Raw genomic sequence first — 27,954 nt, 5'->3', positions numbered from 1 at the left:
TGTGTTCCAATAAAAGTTTATTTACAAAAACAGGATGTGGGCTGGATTTGGCCCTTGAGCCAGATCTCTGACCTAGATGACTGGAGCTCTTTGTTAATCGACAGAGCACCCTAAGAAAGCTCATGCAGTGGCATAATTTAGAAAGCAAACAGGTATGGGAACTAAAGACCTGGGTCTGATCCTGACTGTGTGAGTCACTTCACCCCTTAGATGACCATGGATGACATGTAATCATCCAGATTACCATGGATGACATGTAAAGCTTGGATTGAAAATAACCTCCAAAATCCCTTTTGTTTAATTATTCTGTAGTTCTAATATCACTACAGTGCAGATTTCACCTGGGATCTGATTCATAAGCAAAATAAGTGAAAATCCGGTTTAATTCTCTGTGGGCACAGTGAGTACAAGGAAGTGGAGAAGATGGTAAGAATAGGAGAGGCTTTACATGCCATTCTGAAAAATGAGAAGTCGTAGTTACTGCTCTTGAAGGATCCTCTGCGGTGCTTCTGTTCTAAATGATGGCAGGATTTGCTGAACTGAAGTCTCCTCTTGCAGCTAGGATTTATGGAGCCCTTGATATTGGGTAGCTGGCCCTTTATTTCATGGGGAAAGCTGCAGAGTGAAATGAAACACCTGGAGTAGAGACTGAAACTAGAAAATCCTGCCTGTGTACTTGCTAGGGCCACCGCCTCGGAAGGAGCCTCTCTCCTTCCGCTGAGTGAAACGGTTGGTTTACTCTCCATTTATTAGAGGCGGGCTGCCTGTGTGTGCCAAGCACAACTGCAGCTTTCCTCATGCCCTCCATGCACTCCACGCCCCGGCCAGACTGAACTGTTTGCTTTTCCATGTCCATATTTCCTGACTCCACAGCCGTGCTATTTGAGCTCTCTGTATGTGGAAAAGTCCTCTTCTGTCCTCTCCCCCAACCCCCACTCCCTCTCCTAGCCCAGAATCCTCAAAGATCCAGCTCAAATACCACTTTCTCCATGAAGTCTTCTCTGATCCCGTAGCTGGAATTGTCTTCTTCCTCCTCTAAACTTTAAATCACGTTACCAGTAAGTCTCCTATGGTATTTACCACATGTCTTAGCTTCCCTACCAGATTATAAATGCCTTTCAGGGGTCTAATTCATCTTGATTTTCACCCTCAGTGGGTGAATATGGGAAATGCTCCACAAATAGCTGTTGGATGGATGTGCTAATTCCGGCCACCTGGGTGTCAGTTTGCATGTTGCAGCGGCATTGCCCACCAGCACCCCACGATCACAAGTTAAGACTCCACCTTCATTGCCCACCACCGCGTCCTCAGAACCTAAGCCACTGATGCAGCCCCCAGTGCTGCCCAGAGTTCTCCACTCTGATGTCCCACTTGAATTGAACTGACCTCCCCTCAAAGACTAGAAGCTTCGGTGGGTTGGTTGGGGAGAGGAAGGTACATAGATTAGAAGCCCTTAAGCCAATGCTAGTGCTGTACCTTTGTAATTTGTAATTAGAAGATAGGACATTTTCAGAATAAAGTAGGTCTTCCTACTGAAACAGTGTCTCCTGTCTAGGTAACAATTTTAAGGAACTACTGATTGCACTGACGTCTAGTCAGGAGACACAGGAGCCTCGTTGGTTAATAATCTAATGTTGGGATAGAAATCTGCAGGTGTAGACAGGCCAGGCCCTCCCTCTCAGAGCCCCGGCTGTCTGGCTCAAGCTGCTGATGATTCTAATTCAGTGAACACACACAAATGTAAGTGCTCAGCTATTTCATATTACTCTGTCTGCTAACATATCCCCATTTTTATGGGGGTCTCCTATTAATTCAAGGGGAGTCCTAAGTGTGCAAGGTCTTTATTTGGTTTGGTTTGGGCAGGCTGGCTTTCTACCACATCACAGGTGGGCATCTGCTTGTTCCCCTTGCGTGGAGCGGTCCCGTCTTAGGTAAGGTTTCCGTGGACTTGGCAGACTCCTTGACCTCCTTTCCCAACAGTAGGGAGGTTGGACCCATTCGCAGTGGTTGGCTCCCAGGTCCCCTGCAAGAATAAATGTTGTTTCCAAAGAGCCAAATGTCCCGGATTTGGCCCTTCAGTTTTCATTTCCTGTCTCCACTCAAGGTTTGTCTTTCTATTTGCTACTGCTTGTAAACAAACTCTGCATGGAGTTCTAGCGCGTGGGGGGAGCTGGGAGCCAGCTGGATGTTAGGGGAGTTTGCCGCAATACCTCTCAAGCCAGGGAGGTAGTAATCACCCCCAAAATGTGCTTTCCTGTTAGAATGGCCGTCACTTCTTTTACCAGAGGTGCTGGAAACAAAACTCCAGTGTCATCCCATCAGTATATTTGAGCTTTGTGTTTCTAAAGAGGTGAAGGCCTGCGGTGGGGCGAGGTTGGGTAGAGGAGGGAAGTGTGTGTGTGGGGGGGGGGGGGGGGGGCGGGGAGGGGAGGGCAGGGAATAGGAGCCATCTGCAATACTGTCAACAACAAAAAATAAACTTTAAAAAAAAAAAACACAGGCTGCTAGACTTTGCCCATGAAACTGAAAATAAAATAAGATAAAATAATATATAAAATAAAATAGAAAAGAGGCAAAAAAGGGAGGGAAAGATGGGAAGCTATGCCACCCGAACAGCAAGAAATGATGCCAAAAGAGAGTACCGAGGAAGAGGAAATGAATAGTAAATCTTTTTCCAATTAAGAAAAATGAGAGTGGAGGCAGGAAAGCTCCAGAGGGCACTTTGGCGGGGGGCGGGAGGATCATAAAAAGCCTGTTATGAAAATCCATTACACATAAATTTCCTTGCATTAGGCACTGCTTGTCTACAGAGGCTGCGGAGAATCCTCTCGGCTGACATGGGACATGCGACTTTAGTTAGCGGTCTCCACATGCCGTGTACTTTCCCATCGGCTTGTCTGCAATACCACTCTCCCTTCACAGGGATCCTTTAATTAGTCACAGGTTCGTAATCTCCACTTACGGACATCTTGTTTTCATTTTTCCAATCACTTCCTTTCTTTCTCTAAATGTTTACCAGTGCGATAGGGTCCCCTAATTTGAAGCTCCACCACATGAAATTATGGACCGTTGTACTGCATTGCACAAATATTTCCAATTTGGTGGCAAGACTTGAATTTCTAGATCACAGTAGGTGTAAGGCTCATCTAAAATGAGTTCACATTTTTAGATTTGAAGAGAGAAATGGAAATTTCTGCTTGTAGGAGACGGTCTTGGACTATGAAAAGACTCTGTCTGTTTATACATCTGTGGTCAGAGGCAGTTGCATCTAAATGGGCCAGTAGGAATGTGGGGGTTACCCTGCACCCTACTCTGGGACAGTTGCTAAGCTAGTTGTATATCCAGATCCAGACCTATATGAGAGAGAGAGAGAGAGAGAGAGAGAGAGAGAGAGAGAGAGAGAGAGAGAGAGAGAGGAAGTATAGTATTGCCAAGTCATTGACACCTGGGTCTGAATTATTTTATCTTTTTTTTTTTTAAAGCCCAAGGTTTATTGTCCACATCTACAACCTGCATTAAAGCAAGATTGTCATTTAGTAGCTACAACAGTCAGAAAATAACCCCAATTCAGAGTTTCCTTTTGATTCACAGCATTTTTTAAAGTCTAAGTTTACTGATGATAATATTTATTTGATTCTTATTAGACAAAAGAAAAAAATCCTAGGTTGGAGATGAAGAAAAGTAATGTTTATGAAAACTCAGGTAGTAATTGAGTTTATCTCTATTAGCCACGTTTTTTTACCAGTTGAATCTTAAATAAGGGTTGAAAGAGAAGAGAGTTTTATTGCTTTATTTTAATTATCTTACTGGCCACTTAAACATTTCTCTCACTTCTTTTCATTCATTTCAACCAAAGTTTAACGTGAATAACCAAGTGAAAGGGAAGATATGTCTTCTCCAACATTAACCTTCTCTTTCCATACCTCCCCTTTCTAAACATTTATAAATTAAAAAGTAAACTGTTTCTATCTGGCCACACTTACTGCTTTTATGGGGTGGAATAGTAGCGGGAGTGATACAAATCCAGTTCTATCTGTGGCAAAATGAATAGATTTTAGTTTACCTCTGGAATCGGTCATGGACTTAACCCTCCAAAATCTGTATTTAATAGATTTGGCAGATGCATTATTCTTTTTAAAAATAAATTGGGAAAATGTAGCAATTCAATAAGAAAGTAAATCCAGAGTCTGTTCGTTTTATTTCTACCAAATATCACAAACTATCTATGGACTTTTAAAAAAGAACATGGGACCAGTTAAGTAAAAAGTTAGACATTTATCTTATCCAAACTATAATCTCAAGAAATGTGGGAGATAGTAAAGGGTACAGGGAGGATCAATGGAAATGGAAGGGGACTTGACTTGGGGTGGTGAATACACAATACAGTATGCAAATGATGTATTATAGAATTAAACACCTGAAACTTACATATTTATTAACCAATGTCACCCCAATAAATTCAATTTAAAAATAGAAATGAAACTAGAGGATTATTTTTTTTAAAAAAGAAATGCTTGGAAATCCTGTGCCTCATCTATTATTATAAACAGCTATTTACTTAAACATGGAGAATCTCAGAAATATAATGCATACAGTATGATTATGTAAAGTTCTGAGAAGGCAAATCTAAAAATTGAATCATTTAAGGATGCATACCTTGGGGGTAAAACTACAAAGAAAATCAAGAGAATAATTAAAATAATACCAAATTCAGGCTAGAGGTTATTTAGTGGCATAAAAAGAAATAGGGATGGGATTGAAAGGGGCAACTAAGGATCCCCAAGGTGCTGACACTATTTAAGTTGGAAGTAGGCATATAGGTATTATTACTTAAAATAATAATAAATGGCTAATATGCAAATTGTCCCCTCCACTGGGAGTTGGACCAGGGGGCAGGGCCGGCCGGCCAATTGCCCACAGCCCCTCCCCCCAGCTGACCCAGCCCAATCAGCCCGATTGGGGCAGGCTGGCCAGACCCCACCCATGCACGAATTTGTGCACCAGGCCTCTAGTTATTTTAAATGGTCTTGTACTATACCTTCATTTATAGGTACAATATATTTCATGCTAAACATCTTTTTAATGTAAATTATTGACCCCAAACAATTAGAACCCATTGTTTAAAAAATTTCCTGTGGCCCTAGCCAGTTTGGCTCAGTGGGTAGAGCGTCAGCCTGCGGACTAAAAGGTCCCAGGTTCGATTCCTGCCAGGGGCATATGCCTGGGATGTGGGCTCAGTCCCCCCCAGTAGGGGGCATGCAGGAGGCAGCCAGTCCATGATTCTCTCTCATCATTGATGTTTCTATCTCTCTATCTCTCTCCCTTCCTCTCAGAAATCAATAAAAACATATATTTTAAATAAATAAATATAAATAAATAAATAAATAAATAAATAAATAAATAAATCCTGTATAATAAAAGCCTAATATGCTAAGTGTCCGGTCATCCATTCAACCAATCAAAGTGTAATATGCTAATGATATGCTAAGGCCGCTCAACTGCTGACTATGACATGCACTGACCACCAGGGGGCAGACAGTTGACCGGTCAACCAGTCGCTATGACTTGCACTGACCCTCAGGGGGCAGATGCTCCGACCAGTGGGTTAGCTTGCTGCTGGGGTCCGGCTGATCGGGACTGAGCGAGAGGGGCCAGACACACCCTGGAGCCCTCCGTGGTCCATCCCTGGCTGGCCAACCTCCCTCGTCCCTCCCTGGTCTCGATCGTGCACCAGTGGGATCCCTTGGCCTGGCCTGCGCCCTCTCGCAATCTGGGACCCCTCAGGGGATGTTGGAGAGCCAGTTTCAGCCCGATCCCGCAGGCCACGTCAAGGGACTCCACTGATGCACGAATCTGTGCACCGAGCCTTTAGCAAATAAATAAATAAATAAATAAGTAAATAAATAAATAAAAGTTTCCTGTGACCACCGGCACTGATTTGGAAATGAGTCACTAAGTTTAGGGCTCTGCCTGCCCTAGAGCAGGACCATTGTGAGAACTGTGTTCCAGTAAACCTTAGTAAGCCACTCTGCCTTGAGTCAGAATCAGAACTCACAGAACTCTTCTCACCTCCCATGATCAATCAGATCTGATCTATTAGTTTGACAGGGCACTGCAATCATAAAGACGCTAAGAACCAGCCTGCTGTGATAGTGTACAGAGGCGAGAGGTTTTTCTTCCACTGTCTGATGTTTCTTTCTCCTCTGCTCTGAGCACATGTTTACCCACCATGGTCTGTGGTTACAGAAACTCATGTGATTATGGGATGACACCATTGTATAAAGCATATGGTAGGCTGGTGGTGAAAACTTGTGGTGACAGCAGATAAGAGAACACCAACATGTGCAATCACACAATCTCTTACTATTGAGAACCATAAACGTATGGTTGGTTTGCAACTTTAGTAAGTCTCAGATGTGTGTATGTATGGGGAGATGGGATGGCAGAAGGGGAAATAGATGAAGTGAGGTGTGCCTCTCTTCCTAGGTAAATTTCTTCATAATAATGTATCACTTTGCATGTCTTCACCAGGTAAAAGGCACACCTTTGATACAGGAACACATACAGCAACACAGTGAAATTCAGCATATTTTGACCTTCCTTCCCCCATTAAATATCCTAATATATAAAAACCCAGGGTCCGTAACGTCCAAAACGACCGAAGGCTCTGGTGGGTGGGGACTGGCGAGCGGGCTGAACTGCTGACCTCTTGCAGGGAGAGAGAGGCAAGGCTGATCAACAGCCACCCCGGGCTGTTGGAAAGCAGGCTAAACTGCTGATCTCTCAGAGAGAGAGAGGTGCGGCTGCTGGTAAGGCCTGGAGAGAGAGAAAAGCAGGGTCTGATCCACAGCCTCACCCGGAAAGAGAGAGAAGCAGGCTCTCTCTCTCTCTCCGGGCCTCGCCAGCAGCCGCACCTCTCTATCCCCGAGAGATCAGCAGTTTAGCCCACTCACCAGCAGCCTGGGGTGGCTGTTGATCAGCCCTGCCTCTCTGGTCAGGCCTGGAGATAGGCCCGGAGACACTGACTGGCATAGAAACTGACCAATCAGAACCTAATCTGGGTGAACTGTGAAGGCAGAACCTAAGGTGAGGGCTGAGGAGGGGTTTTAAGGGCAACAGCTGTTTGGTGTAAGAAAGCAGTTCAATTTTTTTTTAATGACCGGTTTGGCAGTATAGTGCATATGGCTGGCTATCAGTCCAGATATAGGGATTATGTATTTTTGTCTGCCAAGAGCATCTCCTCCTGATGAAAAAGGTCCCTCCCCACCCCCCCCCCCCATTTAAGCAATCCTATCCTATATAATCTATCTATACTAATAAAAGGGTAATGTGCTAATTAAATCAGGTTAACCGGCCATCTTCTGGACGTCCGACTTCCTTCCAGACAAAGCCATGGTGGTGGGGCCAAGGCAGAGGCAGTTAGGAATGATCAGGCTGGCAGGGAGGGCAGTTGGGGGCAAGATCAGGCCAGCAGGGGTTTAGGGGCAATCAGGCTGGTAGGGGAGGGCAGTTGGGGGCAACCAGGCTGGCAGGGGAGGGCAGTTGGGGGCAAGATCAGGCCAGCAGGGGAGGGCACTTGGGGGCAAGATCAGGCCGGCAGGGGAGAGCAGTTGGGGATGAGATCAGGCCAGCAGGAGAGGGCAGTTGGGGGTGAGATCAGGTTGGCAGTGGAGGGCCATTGGGGGTGAGATCAGGCCAGCAGCGGAGGGAAGTTGGGGGCGACCAGGCCAGCAGGGGAGGGGAGTTGGGGGCGAGATCAGGCCGGCAGGGGAGGGCAGTTAGGGGCGATCAGGCAGGCAGGCAGGCAGGTGAGTGGTTAGGAGCCAGCGGTCCCAGATTGCAAGGGGTCCCTGATTGGAGAGGGTGCAGGCTGGGCTGAGGGAACCCCCCCACACACACTCGTGCACAAATTTCGTGCACTGGGCCGTGTGTGTGTGTGTGTGTGTGTGTGTGTGTGTGTATAAAAATAAAATCAGGAGGGTTTTCTTTCATTCTATTTTATATTAATTACTAGCAGATCAATTGTTGATTGGCTGCCAATCCATTTCTAAATTTATTCTGACCTGAAAAATATTTTTATTTTCCGGATTTTTTTTTCTCCATTATAATTTTTAATGCTTTTTTTTTTTCCAAGGAATCCAAGGGGAAAACATTCAAAATTGAGCCTCATGTGCATTAAATGAAACCACAACATTTTGCAGACACCACACATAAACAAAATTATAGTTAAGAACCTTGAATGTTTCTATAAACTTCTTTTAACTTTCAAACATACAGTAAATCTATGGGGCGAATATGACTCATTTCAGTAGCTCAGGATTTTCCCTCCTGATCACGGCATGGCCTGAGATTTTGCTGAGAGGGTGTGAGCAATTCACAGAACTGACTGGATATCTTTGGAGAATCTGCTTACATTTCATATTTTGAAAGAAGATGACGGGGGGTTTTGGGTACATGAAAAGGAATAATGAACGTACATGAGTCACTTTGCCTCCTAACAGTGGACCAGCACATTTTCAACCCACATGGTATGTTAACTCTTTAAGTTGGATCCAATCTTAAGACCCAGGTTAAGACAGTGATATTGGCAGAACCAAGAATGACGGAAATCAAAGAAAAGTAATTGACTAAGACGTTGTCCTGAGTGTATGTGAACCCCAGGCAGCCTTCCTCCTGGGTGAGGCCTGCGTGGGGAGTGTCCTGCTGCAGAAAGAGGGGACAGGATCATGTTGGCATTGAGTGGCTCACTGACATCCTATGATCACTCCTTCAACAAATGCCACCTTCTTCAAATGACTCCTTACGTGAAAGTGGAGGTACAGTGGGAGGCAGAGAGATGGGAGCTGATCTTAGGGTGCAGCTAACTATTTAATGTTGGAATTTTAGTTGCAACGTTCTCTTTTTAAAATATAGGACATTGCAAAAACAGTGAAAGAAAACAAAGAGACTTGGGAACCTTTATCTGAACGGGACTTCCTTAAGTCCTTCATAAATTGGCCTCCTTTTAGGGATTGAGCTTTTTCTTTTCTCCCAGATTTTCCTCACGTAACCTGGGAGTCTGCATGTGTGTCTGCACATGTATGTGTGCTTACCAAACCTGAGGGATGTCAAAGAACACGAAAGGATTTGAAGGTGGCGATTCAAAGTCTGTTCAGTGGCTCTGGAAATCTTTCTGTCCACAGTGAATCTCTGGTAGTGAAGTCATTGAAAGAGATTCCCAAAGTCATATCCATACCAAGTATTTTCTGTAGTCTGACAAACAACTATTTCAGGAGTGAAGGACTGTTCTTCAAATATGTCTAAATATAAATGCAATGGTTTATAAGATACAGATTCCTTTTTATGCATTATGGATGTTATAGACACTTTACAAAACATTTTATTAATAAATAACGAAAGTATAATCAATTGTCATTTTACCTTAATTTTTTTCTTGATATTTTAAAAGGATCCTCATCCTTCAGATGTTAGAAATTACTGCTATACAAGATGTAAAAGATTAAATTTTTCTCTGACTCTGTCAGTTAGCAGAGAACTGTATCACTGTATGTTAATCCAACCAGGTTATTTGAAGTGACAGAGCATAGGGGTGTAAGTTGAAACAATTATTGTGGGGCAATCTGACAGGATCTTTTACATTTAAACGAACATATACTATTCTACCTCATAATATCTACCCTAGAGAAACACATGTGTGCACAAGAAGGTGTTTTAGCACTGTATACGGTAGAGAAAAGTTGGGGAAAACCCAAATGCCTATCAATAGGAGAACGGTAACATTAACTGTGGGATCCTCTACAGAAAGTGACAGAAAGAAGTGATGTCTTGGTAAACTGATTTTGAAAAATCATCAAACATGTTATTACATTTCTTAATTGTAAAATAATTATGTCATATATGTGTGTGTGTGTGTGTGTGTGTGTGTAAAAAAATAGAATAGCAAGATTACAAATCCAAACTTGATGAACTATTTGGCTATCCAAGTAATTACTCAGAGTAGTACTGTGAATGTCAACATAAAATAAGTAAATTTGTACTCAGTATAAACAACTATTTATTTTTTCCCCATTCTCTTTGGGTCTTTAATGCTCTTAAACATGTAATAAAATCAATCCTCCTCATGAAAATGGCTATTACTGCCCAGCCAGTGTGGTTCAGTGGTTGAGTGTCAACCCATGGGTCAAGAGGTCACTGGTTCAATTCCTGGTCAGGGTGCATGCCCGGGTTGTGGGTTTGATGTTTCTATCACTCTATTCCTCCCCCTTCCTCTCTCTCTAAAAATCAATAAAAACATTTAAAAATGGCTATTACTTTTTCTTATTCTATTTTTAAACATGGTTTCCGGATAAGAGATCTTGTTTTGTTAATAAAATACTGTTGCCAGCATTTTTACTTGAAAAGTTCAAGGATCATGTACTATCGTCTCAAATCAGAAAACAGCAAAATGGAAAGAAGACAAAATGAAAGGAAATAAGAACAACATTCTTCAAACCCTGGGGCACGTGAGGGAAAACCACCTTTATTGTACATGACGTGCTGCCGATGTTGCACACGTCTTAAGAAATCTGTGATGGGGAAGGAGGATGGGGTGAGGAGGACACAAGGCAAGGTGACAAGGAGTGCCCGCTCCGATGTCTTGACCGTGGAAGCTCCTGTTACTGCCTCTTCCTCTCATCGATAGACATTTAGATCCTGGCCCATCCAGACATAAAGACACCAATTCCTCAGAGATTCCCTTCTTTGCCATATCTGCAGTACCTTCCCCCCGCCCCCCATATCTGCAATACTTTTATTTATTTTAACTTTCTATCTAAAAGAGACAGCGTGTAACATGATTGTCTTGTTACTTGAATGTACTGAAGCTGTAGCACCCTGGTGGTAGAGTACGTCTTTGGCGTGAAAGCCACAGCATTCCAAGGGAGTTTTCCCATTGCATAGGTCTGTTTTTTCTTATGATTTAACATCAGAGCCTTCTAGCAGTGGTTCTGGGAATGGAAGAAAAGCCAGTTCTCTCTACTTTGTTCATATCACTGACAGTCAAATGACATCATGTAATTATTAGGGACTTTTGAGATTGTTTAGCACTTATTCATGCACACACACACACACACACGCGCACACACACACGCACACTTCTCTTTCTTTCCCCTGAATACTAGTATTTGATGAGCCATTTTGCTCTGCAGTAAGAGAAATACCGTACGTATAATTGCAATGGTTTATAAGAGGCAGCATTGGCCCCCTGCAGTAAGCTCGGTCATACCTTTGTCCAAGTGTTCGTGCCTCCACAGATAAGCAAAGGCAGCTACCAAAAAACAGAGCCCGGTACTCCATTCTAACCCTGCTAACACCCAGCGTGGGCGGGGGAAGTCATGGATTCTTGTCAAACAAACTTTTTTTAATAGAGAGGTACTTTACACATCAGTTGGGGTTACCTTTTTTCAAATAAAATGCATGCAATTAAAACTCTAATAAACATGGTTTCGTCTTTCCCAGATGATTCAGAGGAAGTTCGGGCCCACACTGCCTCTGAATCATCTGGGAACATCAGCTCTTTGTAGTGGAGAGCACCATACCCTGGTTAATGCCGCGTCTGCTGACGTTTCTCAGAAGGAACGAATGGATTGTTGTGCTTTTATTACCATCCAGTGGGTGGTAAGGTATGATGTTTACTCGTCAGCAGCCTTTCAAATACATTTTCATCTGGCGTGTGGGAGGTTAGAAATGTTAACATTTTGTCTTTAACAGGAGCATAAACTAAATGTTGAGCTAGCATTTGGATGTCTTTTTGAATAAGTTCTGCTTATGGTGAAATTAGCACGCACACACATTGCTGGTGTTGCATACCTTTCTGGAGGGCACGTTGTCAGTGTGTATCAAAAGTCTTTAAAGTGAGCATACTTTTAAACACAGAAATTCTAACTTCGGAGAATTTTTTCTGGGTGAGTAATTGAACAAGTGCTAAAAGTATAGCTATAATGATGTCCTTTGCAGTATTGTTTATAAGAACATAAATTTGGAAAAATCTTAACTGTCTATCAGGAGAAAATGGGTTAAATAAATTATATACATCTCTATAATTACTGTGTACATCTGTACATAGAATACTGTGAAAATTATATTTTATTAGTATGTTAAAAATAATCATAAATGAGGTAAATTTAAAACTATATTTACCTCAGGAAATATGAAATTTTATATATATATATAATATATATATATAGCATAATTCCACTTGGTTAAAAAAACAACATCTGTGATACATGGGAAAATGTCTGGTAGGATACATCAAGTATTAATCATTTTTATGTCTGAGTTGTGTGATTAAGGAACTAATTTTCACTTTCTCTTTTATATATTTTGTATTGTCTGATTTAAGAAAATAAGTGTATGTTACTTTTAGAATCAGAAGAAATGAACAATTAAGTTCTTTTTAATTTTGAAGGAAAAAAATATAAACCTGTGTAGTTATGTGAAAGGCAGGTTGCTGTGGGACAGACCTAAAAGCAAGAAACTACCTGGCTTTGCACACCAAGAACTAACGCAGGGAGCCTCACACTTGAAGAATTTCCACACATGTCAGGTCATTGGTATGGACACAACTCTACTTACAAAATCAACTGATATGCTATTGAGCCAGCAACTGGGCATGTTAGGATTCAAAATACACGTGAAGTCCTTTTGCCTCTTTTTTGTTCTTTGAAACAATTTCAATTTGCATATTCATCAGTAGTAATAAAAGATCCTTAAAAATCTAGTTCTGGTAACTGTATATCCTAGGCAAGAGGCTACTACTGATGGAGAGTGATTGACTGTAAATTTCAGGCTCTACCACATGAAAAGAGTTAAAGGAGATTGGGTATAATCTGGTTGTTCAGGCCACTCCTCCAATGAGAAATCTAAGATGAAGAAAGGCCAAGTGTGATTTGTCCTCGGTGGCAAATCAAGTTTGTGTCAGAACTAAAAGCCAACAACATCCAGCTGCGAAGCACATGGGTAGGTGTGAGGAAGACAGTAACATCTCACATTGTTCAAGCATAGTGGGAAATTAAGGGCTAAAAATGAAATTGCATTCAGGAAAGGGGGGTAGTTCTGTTTGTAGCATAGGATGTCCCATATGGAACTTTTATGTCTCTTGCTTATCTTGGAAAAGGAAGTCCCCCGTAATAGCCAAGACCTCGGCTGATCCAGAGATGTAGAGGAACATATTAAGACTTTGTGTTTGATTGGCTTGGGAAGCAGTCATTAAGGACCCTGCTGTGGTTAGAGCTGTCTACTGAGAAATAAGCCAGAGGAATATTAGGCCAAGAATCTGAAGCCAAACCACTGGGAATGTCACTGCAAACTACAATGTGATTGAATTAGAAGGGAACATTCACATCGTGTCATGTTGTCACCTCAAGTTCAACGAGTCTAAAATTGAACTCATCTTTCCTCATAAAGCAGCTCCTCAACTGCACTTTCCTGAGAGCAATAAAATACTCTGCTGGAGAATGCCTTACCACAACACCCATGATTTCATTAGACTCCCACACACTTTCAGACAAGGCAATTTAACTCCGGTTAATCAAGGACAACCAACTAGTAAGCAGCCAGTTCTAGAAACCAGGTTTTCTGAGTACTAACCTAGTTATCTTTTAACTATATCACACTGCTCTCGTCACCACATTTGCAGAAATAAACCAGCCAGTGACATTTTATTCATATTGGAATTTGAGTATTACACACTAGCAGATTTTAGTAAGTATGAAGCCAGATTTTTCTGAAGTAACAAAGAACCAACCAACCAACCTTAGGTTTTGTTCATTTTGTGTTTTATAAGCTATCTAAGTGGGGAAAAAAATTCATAACATTTGTATTACTGAAGTCAGATCGCTTCAGATCTACGCCTAAACATGCCTGGTTTGTAAATCTAACCACAGCAAACCACTCTCCGTTATTAGGTTCATGTTGTTGGTATAAATTGTATGGTTCCACATACAATTTATATGTTTGTTTTCTTTCATTTGTACATTATTTTAGCTTTGTTGTTATATAAGAATTACAAACATGAAACTTTTGCATATCAGGACATCTATTTGTAGATATGTAAGTAATCTATAATAATAAAAGCGTAATATGCTAATTAGACCAGATGTCCTTCCGGATGTCCAAAGCCGCGGCAGGTGGGGGCCAAGGCCCTTGCACAAATTTCATGCATCGGGCCTCTAATACTGTAATAAAAGCACTTTAATGTAAAAAGCAGCCTTCTGCACAGCGCATCTCCATCCCAACCCATGGACCCATCAGGCCAGAGTGTCCCTGGGCCAGCACGTCCATCCTTCTTTGCACTGCGTATCTCCATACACATTGATCTCTCATATGTATCCAAGTTAACCATGCAGGTCATTTCCTCCTGAGTCTGGGCATCTGTAGTTCCTAGCTCCGGTTCTTTATTGGGGAATAAGGAAAACATATCTAACATGATGATATTGATTGTATAATTTTTCTAAATAGGCATTTGCTTCAGCTGAAACTATGAAAGCTAAATAAAATAGATGCATGTGTAGCCCTCTGTGCCTCTTCTACCTGCCCTAGCCCTTAACTGTCTACGTAAATGCACACGTGTAGGCAACCATGATGTGCCTGGCATGTGTTTTTAGAACAAAAGAGGAGCCTTAGAGGGAACTGCACTGACTTGGAAGCCTCCTTTCAGTTGTCACCTCTCTCCTGTGAAAAGGAACTAAAAGGAAAATATAAAATCCAAACAAAGAGGATATTCTGTTCTCGATTTTAATTAGGGATTTGGGCTTTTTAATGTCTAAGTCCTGGTTTGGTTACTTAACTTGATTCTTTTCTGACCTTGTGACAATGTCTATATAAATAATGAGTACAATATGCTTTGAATCTTTTTAATAAGTGTTTTGATTATTTTCAGTTTGATGCTTTCGGGTTTCTGTTTCTAAAGTTTACAAGCTGGTCCTCAGCTTAGTAAAGGAATCTAAATATGCTAATGTAGTCTCTGAAAGCAACCTGCTTTTGTGTAGGTTTTTAAATTTAAGCTGTTTATTTGATCATTGCAAATTATCTTCTGTAGATATTGGGTTAGCGCTTTTCAGATACGTAAAAGTTTGAAAACTAGAGATTGGGTCTCTAAACTTAAGGAACGGAGCCTTCCTTTTAGAACTCTGTGGTTCAGTAGGAGTCCAGTTTAGAAAAGGACTCGGGGCTGATCCTGCCAAGAAGATGGTGAAGATGGTTGGCAGTTGGCATGCTCAAGAGGTTGTTCTGTGATGTTGCAGAATCGCCTACCAGAGGACTGACGACGATGAGGAAGAGGCCGCCCGGGAACGGCGCCGGCGAGCCCGACAGGAAAGGCTGCGGCAGAAGCAAGAGGAAGAATCCTTGGGGCAGGTGACCGACCAGGTGGAGGTTCACGCCCAGAACAGGTACTGTCCTCTTCTGAACGGAAAATTTCTAAGTTGCTTCTTAGCCTGTCTGATGAATGGAATGTGTTGGGCAAAGCATTCCCTTCTCAGCCCAACTCAACTCTTTTCAGTCTAATTTGTTTAATTATTTCATAGCCATTTTAGGCAACTAATCAGATTGAACAGTAAACTGATTTTGATATAGGACACCACTACTCCTTTCTCTCCCCCCAGCCCAAACATACCCCAATGGAATGACTTTATTTTATCATCTAACTAGAGGCCCATTGCACGATATTCGTGCAAGAACAGGCCTTCTTTCCCAGGGCTTCACTCCCAGCCGCCCAGGAGCCGGCAAGTCCCCGCTCCCGGTCTGCCTGGGAGCTGTCAAGTCCCCGCTCCCTGGCCACCAGGGAGCCGACATGTCCCCACTCCTGGCCCGCCTGGATCCTGCAAGTCCGGGGGAGCCAGCAAGTCCTCCCTTCTGTCCCAAGCACGGCTCCAGTAGTTACCTCCGCTGCCCCCCTTCCCCTCATAGCAGGCATCATGCCTCTCCCAGCTGCTCCGTGCCTGCATATGCAAATTAACCTCCATCTTTGTTGGGTTAATTTGCATACTCACTCTGATTGGCTGTGGGCGTAGCAGAGTGATGGTTAATTTGCATGCTTCTTTTTTATTAGGTAAGATAATTTTTTATTTACTCAATATGGTAGGTTATAGCTTTAAATAAGGGGAACTATTTACATTCACTCTTTAGGCTGTTGCTATCTGTTTTGAACTAAAGATTTATTAACTCAGTAGTTTTCTGTGCCTATCAATAGCAGATAATACTTCAATTTTAAAAATAGGCATGAATTGCAAATGTCTTGGTTTTCCTGAAATATAGCCTGAGTTGATATTCTGTGATCACTACAATATTCAACAAGGTGCAAAATCCTGTTTAATTTAATGTAATTATTCCAACAAGCTTGAGTTTACTTCTACATTTTTCCTATACATGCCCTGGTAGAAATGAAGAAAGTTGAGAGCACTTAAGAGATTCAACTTCTTCCAAAGGGACCTTTACAAGTTCACACATACAAGGTCACACAGTCCATTATGCTAATGATTAGTGTATGCCATTTATTTTCCATAAGGTGTAGAAAAGATGAGGATGGGAAAAGAGAGGAAAAAAGTTAATATTAATGTATAATTATGGACTGATTAAATATAATGAAACCACCATATAAGATCTTGTATGTGGCTTTGGTTTTATTTTGTTTTATTTTGTGTGTTTAAGAGCACTGTTGATGGTTTCTTTAATTCAATCTATCTAGAAAATTCTGAATGAAAACAGTTCTGGCCTCTTTAGTGGGCACACAGGAGGTTTCTGAAGGCAGTCTTAAAATTCTGGTAGGCAGAATGAATTCAGTAAGAAAACTTAACGATTAGGTAGAGAAATAGAGACCATGTCTCTTGAGAAGTAGATCCTGAATAGGAGAGAATATAGCAAAGGGGTTGTAGGTATATTCTCTGAGGTTCACTACTTAGCTTTGGATCTGAACTTGGCCTTTCACTAACTGTATTTCTTCAGTTAAATGAATAGAAATGAGCATTATCCCTTTCTCTTAGGAACATTGCTGAACTTAAATGAGATACTAGAACATGTGAAATGCACAGTGCTTTGCACAGAGTAAGCACCTAGCTTTAATTATTATTAGGAAGATGGTGTCAGAGTCTTATCGAGGAGGGCTGCACAGTCATTCACTGCCTTTCCTACTTTTGAGCTGAGGATGGAAGGGGGGAAAGAGCTTAAAAATAGCTCTTGCCTGAATCTGGTTATCAGTGAATGACCAACAATGGCTGAAAAAGTTACTCATGGTCTATAGTTTTTCTTGCTTTTCAAATCTTGCTTCTACTTGAGTTTCTCTCCTTTTTCACATTTTATTAATAACAGTTATTTCATACTGTTGGCTGAACACAAAATTCTTTTCTTTTTTCAGTGAAGCATGTGTGATTTACCTCTAAAATATAAACAACCCTAACTGGTACTTAACTACTGGTGATTGCTGTCATGATTTATAAACAGGCGAAGAAAGGCTCAGCAGAATCTGTTGGTTTCTTAACTCCAGAGTACTTTCATCTGGCTAGCACTTTACAATTTGGGGTACCTTTTAAATTTATTTAAATTCAGTTGACCCAAATGCCTATGTATATAGACTTTTCCCCTTAAATTCTAAACTATTTGTATTTCCAGGGACATGTAATCCTTATATGTCTAATTCATGGAGACAGTGTCCTGTAGCAACAGCTAAGGCCAAAAAAGTTTAAAATCTAGCCTTTACTCTGCCATTTCTTGTTGTTAAATGTGAAACATGTTTTTCCAAAATTAAGTGAACTTGAACTTCAAAGGGGCCAAGTTCAGTATGAACCATGACATTTGATGGAGTTTCTAAACATTGCAAGACATATTCTTCCAACTCTGGCCACAGTTCCTGGTATCACATGGCTGGTTGTTTCCTGCCAGCAGAGACCAACATCCCTGGCTCAGGCAGTGTCCAGCATCCTGCAATAGGGAGTGAGGTGATGGACATGGTACAATGTGATTTTTAGAGATTTTCTTTTCTTTTTAAATAAACATCACGTTTAACTGTTCTTTGTCTACTGTGGAAAGAAGGGCAAAAGACCCCGGATTCATGAAAATCTTAACAAAGAACATAGAAGGTGTGTATACAAGTTAGGGTAATGTCAGCTGCTAAAACAATGAGCCCCCAAATTTTAGTAGTTTAATTCAATAATATATACCAGTCCAGTGTGGTTGCTTCTGAGGAATAGGTGGAACTGGTCACCTACTTTCTTTCCCCTTGTGACTCTATCAGTTCCTGGGGCTTTGGAGTCCTCTGATCTAGCCGGCAGAGAGAGAGAGAGAGAGAGAGAGAGAGAGAGAGAGAGAAGAGAATGCACCCTTGCTTCCTAATTATCTTGGTCTGGACACATCACTTTTGCTCACATTCAGCTGGAAATTATTGGTCACGTGGCTCTACCTAGGTGCAAGGGAGAGGGCAGGGTAGAAAATATAATATTTGACCGACAACCTCTTCCTGTAACTGTGGAAGGAAGAGCATGAATTGTGGTGGACAGTTGCATGTCTCTACCACGGGGGTCATCGGTGTGAGTATAACATGTCCACGCCATCATGTACACTCCCTCCCTCTCCGAGTACGCTGTGTTCCACAATTCCAGTTCAAGAATTCCAGACGACTTGGTGACATGTGAAAATACTATATGATGCTAGAGGAATTCACTTATTATTTCATTTTGGTCCTTGTCTTTGTATGAGTTCCCCAGGACGCAGATCCTGAGACAAAAGATTTGACCACACGTTGTTTATTTGTAAAACTAGCTGTCCCGTTGCAGGAAAAATCCTGCAATAGGATTTCCTGCTGCACTCTACCCCGCCTCCGTTCCTCCCTTGCCGCCTGCCTCACCTTCTCCTCCAGCCCGCCCGCGTTTCCCTTCGCCCCCGGCCCCGCCTCCGCTCCGCCCTTGTCACCCGCCCCGCCTTCTCCTCCAGCCCGCCCGCGTTTCCCTTCGCCCCCGGCCCCGCCTCCGCTCCTCCCTTGTCACCCGCCCCGCCTTCTCCTCCAGCCCGCCCGCGTTTCCCTTCGCCCACGGCCCTGACTTCGCTCCTCCCTTCTCTCCCCCCGCCCCCCTGGCTTGCTTGCTTCTTCGAAGCTTTACTCCCTTTTGCAGCTCTTGGCTTCTTTCGACACTGTCTTGATATGCAAATTAGCCGCCATCTTTGTTGGGGTAATTTGCATACTCGTCCTGATTGGCTGGTGGGCGTGGCTTGGCTGATGGGTGTGGCTTAGGTGTAGGGAAGGTGCGGTCAATTTGCATATTTGTCTATTATTAGATTAGATGATCCCAGAAAAGACTAGGAGCGGTGTGGGGAAGTGACACAGGGAAGGAAAGGCAACCAAATAAAGGTTTCCTTGCCAAGCAAGTGACCACTGTGGGCATCTGGAGTTGATCTCCCCGGGGAACTCTTAAGATCCAGGCAGCACAGGCACTCAGAATTACCCAACCCGAAAGGTATGGGGAGCGGAGGTCTGTATACACCAATGCTCATCAATGTTTGTTTGACGTCTGCTCCCAGGAAACGTTAATATCCAAAGCACGTCTGGCATACAGCCTGCAGTGGCCAGAGAAAGACCACGGGCACAGACTTGCACACGCTGTCAGGGGAGGGGGAGGCAAGGGGGAGGCATCTGGGCATGGCACTGCCAGCCTCTGCCATGGGGCCCGTGTGGGTCGGGGAATCCGCTGACTGATTAACCGGCAGCACGCTGTCTCTGGTGTTGTTTCTGCCCGCGCAGTGTGCCGGACGAGGAGGTCAAGGCCACCACCACGCACACGCAGGTGGAGGGCGATGAGGAGGCCGCGTTGCTGGAGCGCCTGGCCCGGCGGGAGGAGAGGCGCCAGAAACGCCTGCAGGAGGCGCTGGAGCGGCAGAAGGAGCTGGACCCCACCGTCGCCGACGCCGGCTTGTCTCTGTCCAGCGGCGGAAGAATGCGGAACGACGCGGCCGAAGGTGACGACGCGGCCGAGAAGGAAGAGAAAAGCGAAAGTCGCCGAGAGAGATACGAGGTCGAGGAAACGGAGATAGTCGCCAAGTCCTACCAGAAGAATGACTGGAGGGATGCCGAGGAGAAAAAGAAAGAAGACCAAGAAAGGGAGGAGGAGGAGGAGAAGCCAAAGCGAGGGAGCATCAGAGAAAATCAGGTAGAGGTGGCGGTGGAAGAGAATGCAGTAGAAACTCGAGAAGAAACAGCGGGGGTGCCTTTGAAAAACGGGCAGATCAGTGCAGAGGAGCCTGCAATTGAGCAGGAGAGGGAACGCGGTTCCGACGAGACGGCCCTTAACGAAAAGCTGGAGGAGGAGGAAGCAAGGGAAAGGGCCCAGGCAGAGAGGCTCAGGTTGGAAGCAGAAGAAAGAGAGAGGATTCAAGCTGAGCAAGCCCAAAAGATAGCAGAGGAGAAGGCCAGAAGGGAAGCGGAAGAAAAGGCAGCTGCACAGGAGAGAGAGAGGAGGGAGGCAGAGGAGAGGGAGAGGGCGGAGGAGGAGGAGAGAAGGGCGGCGGAGGAGGAGAGGCAGAGAGCAGAGGCAGAGGAAGCCGAGAGGGCTAAGAGAGAAGAGCAAAACCGCGCAGCGCAGCTAGACGAGAAAAAGGTCAAGGGGGGGAAGGTGGAAGAGAACACAGACGGGAAGCGAGTCAGGGAACAGAAAGGACCCGAAGATAAACATCAGACAGCTGCCCGAAAGAAACAGGTACGGGGAACATTTTTGCACCGTGTGTGTGTGTGATGCCTGCGACCTGGGAGAAATGTAATGCACATCAAAGCTGGGGCTGAGGCCACATTCCTAGAGGCCACGTGCTTGATCATTTGGCGAGCTGTTCGGTTTTTTTTTTTTTAGGCCATAGCAATCGGCAAGCATGAGGCCATTGATTGCTGGCCGAACAGTCAGTCAACCACATTTGCGCTGAGACCACCAGAGAGAAATGTGTGGCTCTGGGCTTGCTTGTTATGAACACCAGAAAAAAATGAGTGAACCCAGAGGTGGTCGCTGTGGCGGTGCTGTGTGGACTTGTGGTTCTGCACCAGCGTCTAAACGCATTCCTTTTCACACCTTTCCGTCTGCCCATAGGTCTACATGAGGCAAGGGCATCTCAACTCCTCACCTTACCCGTGGGTGCGGCATTTTAATAAAAAATTATAAACGTTGGGGTGGGAAACTGACAAAAAGGGAATCATGATCAGAAATAGCATCTTAAGAGGGCAGATATACCTGGTAAAACCCTCGAAATCAACTGATAAGAAAGGAGGGAAAGAAGTCAGTGTGAGGATCCTTTTTTTAAAAAAATGTCAGAACCATGATTGGCATCATGTAGACCTGAGCTTCATGTAAACTTGCAGAAAGCCAGTCATCTGGGGTGGCATCCGTTTATAATTGACCGGTAATTAAAAGCATACGTGTTGCTTCTTTTACCATCTGAATGACATATATAAACTGGCCTAGCCCGAGGAAGGGTGGAAATTGAGGGGAGAGGTTTGAGCTACAAGAGATTTTTTTTTTCTGTCTGCAAGTCTGCATTCAAAGCACTGTGCTTACCCACCACCTGCTCGCATGCTCGCCTTCCATTAGAACTCTTTGTCACTCAGTATGCGTTGCACTGAAGTGGTCTGTCACTCCTGCTTGTTACAAGGGGCTCGTGGACACAGCCACTACTGAGAGGATTAGGAACAAAATGCACCAAACCACACACGAGGTTTGTAAACACGCCCAAGAAGCACCATGTCCCGCTAGATACCATTGGGCACAAGGGCAGGCACACGGGGGTTGGGGGGGATTGGGGGCGGGAGGAACATGCCCCAGGCTGCTGTTTGTAACCACTGGGGGCAATGTGAGCACTGACACGGCAGAAGAGAAGTCAGCCTGCGCCACATGCCGAGTGACCCGAGCACCTTCTCACTGAGTAAGAGCTAGAAAGGGCTGCTTTTACATGCGTGATCTTACCATTCTTGAAAATGAAAAGGAAGAAGAAAAGGGGGCTAAAGTGCAACTTAAAAGAGAAAAGTCCCAAGAAGACAAGCCTGCCTTCAAAAAAGAAGAGGTAAATATTATTGGGAAATCACCTCATGGATGATAAAGCAGCAGAGAGAGTGCGCCATGGCATTTCAGGTCAGATGGCCTCTGATGTTTTTCAAGCCATGACTTAACGATTCATCGAATGGCGAAATCAGCTTAGGGCATTTCAAAAGTAGTTAAATGTGTCAATCGGCCTTTTAAAAGAAGAAATAGAAGATATCAGAGGGCATTGTAGGCAGCAAGCACTGCATAGTGACATAAATTATCATTCTTACTGTGAAAAGCTTGAAAAAACGCTTCTCTGCTCAATCTTCCGGCTTTCTATTCCTCTAAGTGCTATTTTTCCCCCCTTGAGCCATCCTGCTGTCATTCCCATCAGGGGAAATATTTCCAACTGGCTTTGATTAATGATTTAACTTCTCAAAGGAAAAACACCCCCACATCTCAGTAGAAAATTTGATGCACAGAAGATGATATTTGGTTTTTGAAAGAAAACTTTGGCAAAATGTTCTGCATTGCATTTCTGAGGCACACACAGGCTCCGGTGCCAGAGTGTTGGCCTGCAGGTAAGTAACCGGTAAGCGGACCAGAGGCTGCTGCAAAGAGAAGGTCATGATCTGATGTCATCGAAATGCCACATCAGAAAGCCCGATTTTGTTTTATCCGTTGTGCTTATGTTAGCCCCAAGGAATCCTAAAAGTTGTGACAGTATCTAATCAGTTTAAAGTATGTGAACATGGTAAAACTAAATTACCAAAAATGAAAGAGTTTAAGCACTTTGCCCATGGACTGATCTGTAGCTATTTTTTTTAAATAGGTTTTTATTGATTTTTTCTTTTTTTTTAGAGAGAGGAAGGGAGAGGGATAGAGAGATAGAAACATCAATGAGAGAGGAACATCATCGGTCAGCTCTCTTCTGCATGGCCCCCTCCAGGGATCAAGCCCAAACCCTGGGCATGTGCCCTGACCGGGAATTGAACTGGCAACCTCTTAGTTCCTGGGTCATCGCTCAACCACTGAGCCACACCAGCTGAGCTGACCTGAAGCTATTGGGCACCAACTCAAATGGGGTCTTGCTACATTTCTCTACCCATTGTGGCATATGTTAAGAAACAGGAAAAAAAAATCCATAATTGGAAAATAGATAACCAGATTAAATAGGGGGTGATGGTTTTTTTCTAAAATGCATATAAAAAGTAAAAACCCCTAGTTCCTGTTATATTTATTTTGTTTAAGATGCCTGTTCCTCCTTGCTTCTAAAAGAATGCATGGTGGTTTGGGAGTGAACACCGAATGTGAACTCTGTCCATTTAAAGGAAGGAGAAAGCGTCAATGCTAATAACTGGAAAACCGAATTTGGCTCAAATGAGGCAGCTAAGGAAATGGTTGAACATGTGGGAAAACAGTGTTCTCATTTTGTAACAGAAGAACGCTACAAAAAATGAAAGTTACCTCGGAACTAAACTCCAGCAGAAACGTCCCACAGGGTGCTTCTCTAGAGCTAGCGTTTGGTGCGGAAATCTTTACAGGAAGGAGAGGGCACGAAACCATAGCTCAGTGATTAAGTTTATGTTGGGGATGGGGAGCTGGAAAAGCACGTTTGGACTCTGTACTCTAAATTTAACTCATTTCACTAGGCTCTGGTGGGCTTTCAGGGATCCGAGCATTCTGGTCTGTGTGCCGTGTGGGAGCTGGGAAGCGCTCACACAGCCATCCCGATCCCCCCTTTGCCTCTTTCAGATAAGGCCCCCAGGCAGCACTGCCCGGGGCACAATGACTTCAGAGCTGCCTCTTTCCCCGTTTGCTCTACAACACATTCCACTGACCCCCGAATCCCCTTTTTTTATACAAGGCCAGATTAGCTCCTCTGCACAGGATTAAAAAAATTTTTTTGTTAATCTGCCATTCCTATTTTAACGTTGCATACATAAATGACTAGTTGAATGACTAGGTTTTGCCCTCTCCAGCTAGCTGTGTGGTTGCTGTATATAGATGACTTTAAATCGTATTTTACATGATTTAGCCATTTTAAACACCCTCCTCCTTTTTTTTTAATTTCCTTTTTGTTTAAAAAAAAAAATTAAGAAGCCTTTTCTTTCAATGAGCAATGCAGGATCAGTCAACCACGATAAACACAAACATCACGTAAGCCTTCTTCGAGAAAACATTTCCAGAAGTCGCTCCAACACCTTACAGAGCATCTTCTTTCTCCCCTGTGGTTTAACTCTTTTTTTTTTTTTTTAAGTGTAGAAAACATTTTATTGCTTGTGGCAATGGATGGCAGGTGATCACCAACCTTGAAATTTAATGTGGCTTTTTGTTCTCCTCTCCAACCATAAAAATGTCTCTTTTTAGTTCTTCACCCTAAAACTCTCCCCCTTTGCCCCTCCTCTCAACCACCACCCTCCCCCCCCCACACACACACACACACAGCCTTCTCCCACCTCTAACAGAAAAACAGCTTCTGGGGGAGCTGTTCCTACAGTGTTGAAACTGACAGTCATGCATCTAGTCCAAATCTCCCCAAGGCTGGTGTGCATGCGAGTCACCAGGAGACCTTAGGGAACGCAGGTCCTGACTGGCGGGCTCTGGGTAGAGTCTGAGCTTCTGGTGAGGTCTGTGTTGTCCATGGACAGACTTTCAGTAGCAAGGACATTCATGAGTTATATACTGGACCCAGAGAAGGAACTGAGGCTTCTGAGTCTAACCAACGTGCATTAAAACCTAATCTGAAAAGAATGGTAACTTGCACCCGTTCTTGTCACTATTCTGGAGTCAAATAATGCAAAACAGTAAACTACAAAGACTGACACAGCAGTCCTTTATGACCTGCGCACTTGACGTTTGAAGGTCTCTGGCACAGGGTCATGTTGCTGGAATTCCCGCCCCCCACACACCCGTGTGTTACCCATTGGATATCCCAAATATCCAGTTTTAGCCAAATGATAATATTTGGCCAGCCTTCCATTTGCTAATGTTATCTGTCCATGAAGCACATTAACATTTTCAGGATACTTGGCTGCCCATTAATCCATCAGCACAGATTTCCTGAATGGTAACATTCTGACCTAGATCTAATGCTTTTCCCAAATGACTCAGAATCCCATGAGCTTGTGTTAAATTTGCTATTGAATCCAATCCACTGTGCTCCTTAAAGTAAAATGTAAAGGCGCTGTGGAATTGCTTTACTTATTCATTTCCCAAAACAAGATAAAATAATTTGCAAACTCAAATTATCATGCTTTCAGTGGGAATTTTCCCAAAGAAGTCTTCCAAAGAGAATATACACATAACATCTACCATAGCCTTTGCCAATAAAGGCAGAGCTTGAGGGAAACATGTATTGTTTTACAAATCTATTTTACATACATTTTTGGTCAGTAAATTAGATAATGCATTTGGGAAGAATGGAAATGCCTCTGACTCCAAAATAGGAGACGTTAGTTAAAGGGTATTTCATCTATTTCACAAACCATGAGATTTGACTCCAAATTTGTTTCATGCATTTTCTAAAATGGGACCCCCTCATGCCCAAATTTATATCCCCAGATACTTCTTAACCAAGATATATAATCCAGTCCATGGTTTCTGGGGCTGTATCCAACAATAGATAAGAAGAGACCCTGCCAGCTCCTGCCTGTCCATGAGGACTGGTTTATGATTGGGCAAGGACAGCCACCAAGTTGTAGAACAAGCCGGGAGCTTCCTTCTCTTCTCTGTAACCCCTCGTGACAAATGAGAGGATAAGAGGGAAATGAAAGGATGAAGGATTGGGAAGGGATCATCCAGCCTAACCTCCACTTTTTATGCGTGTGGAGTCAACATCTCAGAGAAGTTAGGTGCCTTAATCCAAGTAACACAGCTAGTTTGTCAGTAGCACTGGAGCCAAAATTCAGGTTTCCTGACTTCCAGACAAAGCTCTCAGAGAGAATGGCAAGACAATAGCTCCCTTCTTCAGCGTGTGCAAGGGATATCATCTCCCAGGTGTATACCCCTTGGAGCAAGGTTGAAGTTTTAACTAAGTGGAGCAACATGATAGTTGCCCATTAAATTACTACAGAATAGTCCATCCATAGTAATTTAATCAAATAATACCCAAAGAAGGAAGGGACTATTGAAGGCTCATCAATAATGATTTTTTTAAAAACAGTGCTCTCCTTAGTAAAACATGCACTTTAATAATAAATGTTCAGAGGGTATCTGAAGACTAACTGGACAGAAGTGAGTTCTCAGGGAAGGGGAGACCATCTAGGCAGCACCTGAAATCCTAAGCTCTTATGCCCCACCCTTGCTCTGTAAGCTCCTTTAGAACATTAGTGCTCGCTCTGTTTGTCTTGGAAAGAGCAACATGGAACCTCCCTGTTTTTACACTCATCTTTTAAGAATGGGTGAGATGATATAGGTAAAATAATTTGTACTGCTTTACCCCCTCCCCAAAAAAAAAGCTATGTAAATTCAGTTTACTTTGAAATAATCTCTTATTTACCATGAGGAACTTGTAACGTGAAACCCACAAAATATTACAGTTAATACCTGTTCTTCATGGATGACATTTTGTGACCCACAATCACAAAACCACTTCTGGAGACTAAATTACTGCCTGCACTGGAAGTCAAGGTAAACCCTGGAATTTTTCCCATTGCATTCTCACTTAGTGCTTTGGATGACTACAAACATGGTCCCATAGACCTCTGAGTCATCCCCTTGAAGGCAGGGTTATTGTGTCCTCTGTCCTGAAGATCCTAGTTACTTTTTTAAAATATATATTTTTATTGATTTCAGAGAGGAAGAGAGAGGGGGAGAGAGAATCATTGACCAGCTGCCTCCTGCACGCCCTCTATTGGGATACAAGCCCGCAACCCAGTCATGTGCCCTTGACTGGAATTAAACCAGGACCCTTCAGTCCGCAGGCCTACGCTCTATCCACTGAGCCAAACCAACCAAGGCCCTAGTTAATTTTTTTATTAGGATACTAGGGTCATCCTCCTCTGATATCAGCTAAAACTGGCTTGGCAGATCTGGTTAACCTGTCAGGTTTCCTCTTCTTTCCTCAGCTCATTTGTGCTCTTCATCCAAGAAGAAACCTGTCCGAGCAACCTGACATTTTCCCTTCAAAGCCACCCCAATAGTCGTTCTTTCTACTGGGAACTGCAAACAACCACTCATGTGGATGGAGTTCCAAGAATGTAATAGTTTTTAATGGTAACACCTCCAGTGATTTCTAAAATAAAAACCCCAGTGAAATCAGGAATGATCTTCACCTCCTAAAACTGTGGTCAAGGTCTTTGCTCAGGGGCTGGAGAACCATAGCTCATGCTCCAAGAATTTCCTCTGACCCCATCTCTACCACATCGTTCTACGGTGGTTTGTTTTACTTCGGAGGTTTCTGGCTTCCTAACAATTTGGGGTCTTATTCGGTGATACCAACCAAAACCTAATACGATTTTTATTGTTATGTTTCTTCCTGATGTGTACTGTTGGTTAGATCAAAGATGAGAAGATTAAAAAAGACAAAGAGCCCAGAGAAGAAGTGAAGAGCATCTTGGATGGAAAGAAGGGGTTTACAGAAGTGAAGTCGCAGAATGGAGAATTCATGACCCACAAGCTTAAACACACTGAGAATACCTTCAGGTAAGACGTAGTGACTAACAGTGACTGTGTTCACATGTGAAAAACAAATCAGCCTCCTCTCCTGTGCCTCCGGACAGAGAGTGCTGAACAGGCAACATGCTTTTGTTGTGAGGTCATTGGCCATTGTCTCAGGGATACTCAGTCAGCAGGCCGGGCTATCAATCACTAACAGAAGACCACGGTCATTGCTCAGGCAAAGTGTAATCCACCTTTCCCATAATGTAGCAACGTAGATTAGGCCTGGCATCCAAGCTTTTGTCCCTGACCTAATATGCTCATGTAAGAT

General features: G+C 43.4%; 1 protein-coding gene across 2 annotated transcripts in view; it reads left to right on the top strand.

The window, feature by feature from the left end:
- CALD1 (caldesmon 1) overlaps positions 1–27,954 on the top strand; it is a 213,557-nt gene that overhangs the window by 154,253 nt on the left and 31,350 nt on the right. The window contains exons 4-7 of one of the 2 annotated variants that reach the window (XM_028159068.2): positions 15,282–15,428; positions 19,766–20,717; positions 21,985–22,062; positions 27,523–27,668. In XM_028159068.2, coding sequence (XP_028014869.2) covers positions 15,282–15,428; positions 19,766–20,717; positions 21,985–22,062; positions 27,523–27,668 — 1,323 coding nt within the window. The remainder of the gene's footprint in view (positions 1–15,281; positions 15,429–19,765; positions 20,718–21,984; positions 22,063–27,522; positions 27,669–27,954) is intronic. The other variant, XM_028159073.2, reaches the window with a different exon arrangement.

The sequence above is a fragment of the Eptesicus fuscus genome, chromosome 14 (assembly GCF_027574615.1).
Source record: "Eptesicus fuscus isolate TK198812 chromosome 14, DD_ASM_mEF_20220401, whole genome shotgun sequence".
In the NCBI taxonomy this organism is placed as follows: Eukaryota; Metazoa; Chordata; class Mammalia; order Chiroptera; family Vespertilionidae; genus Eptesicus; species Eptesicus fuscus.
This window is presented reverse-complemented; position numbering and strand designations above follow the sequence as displayed.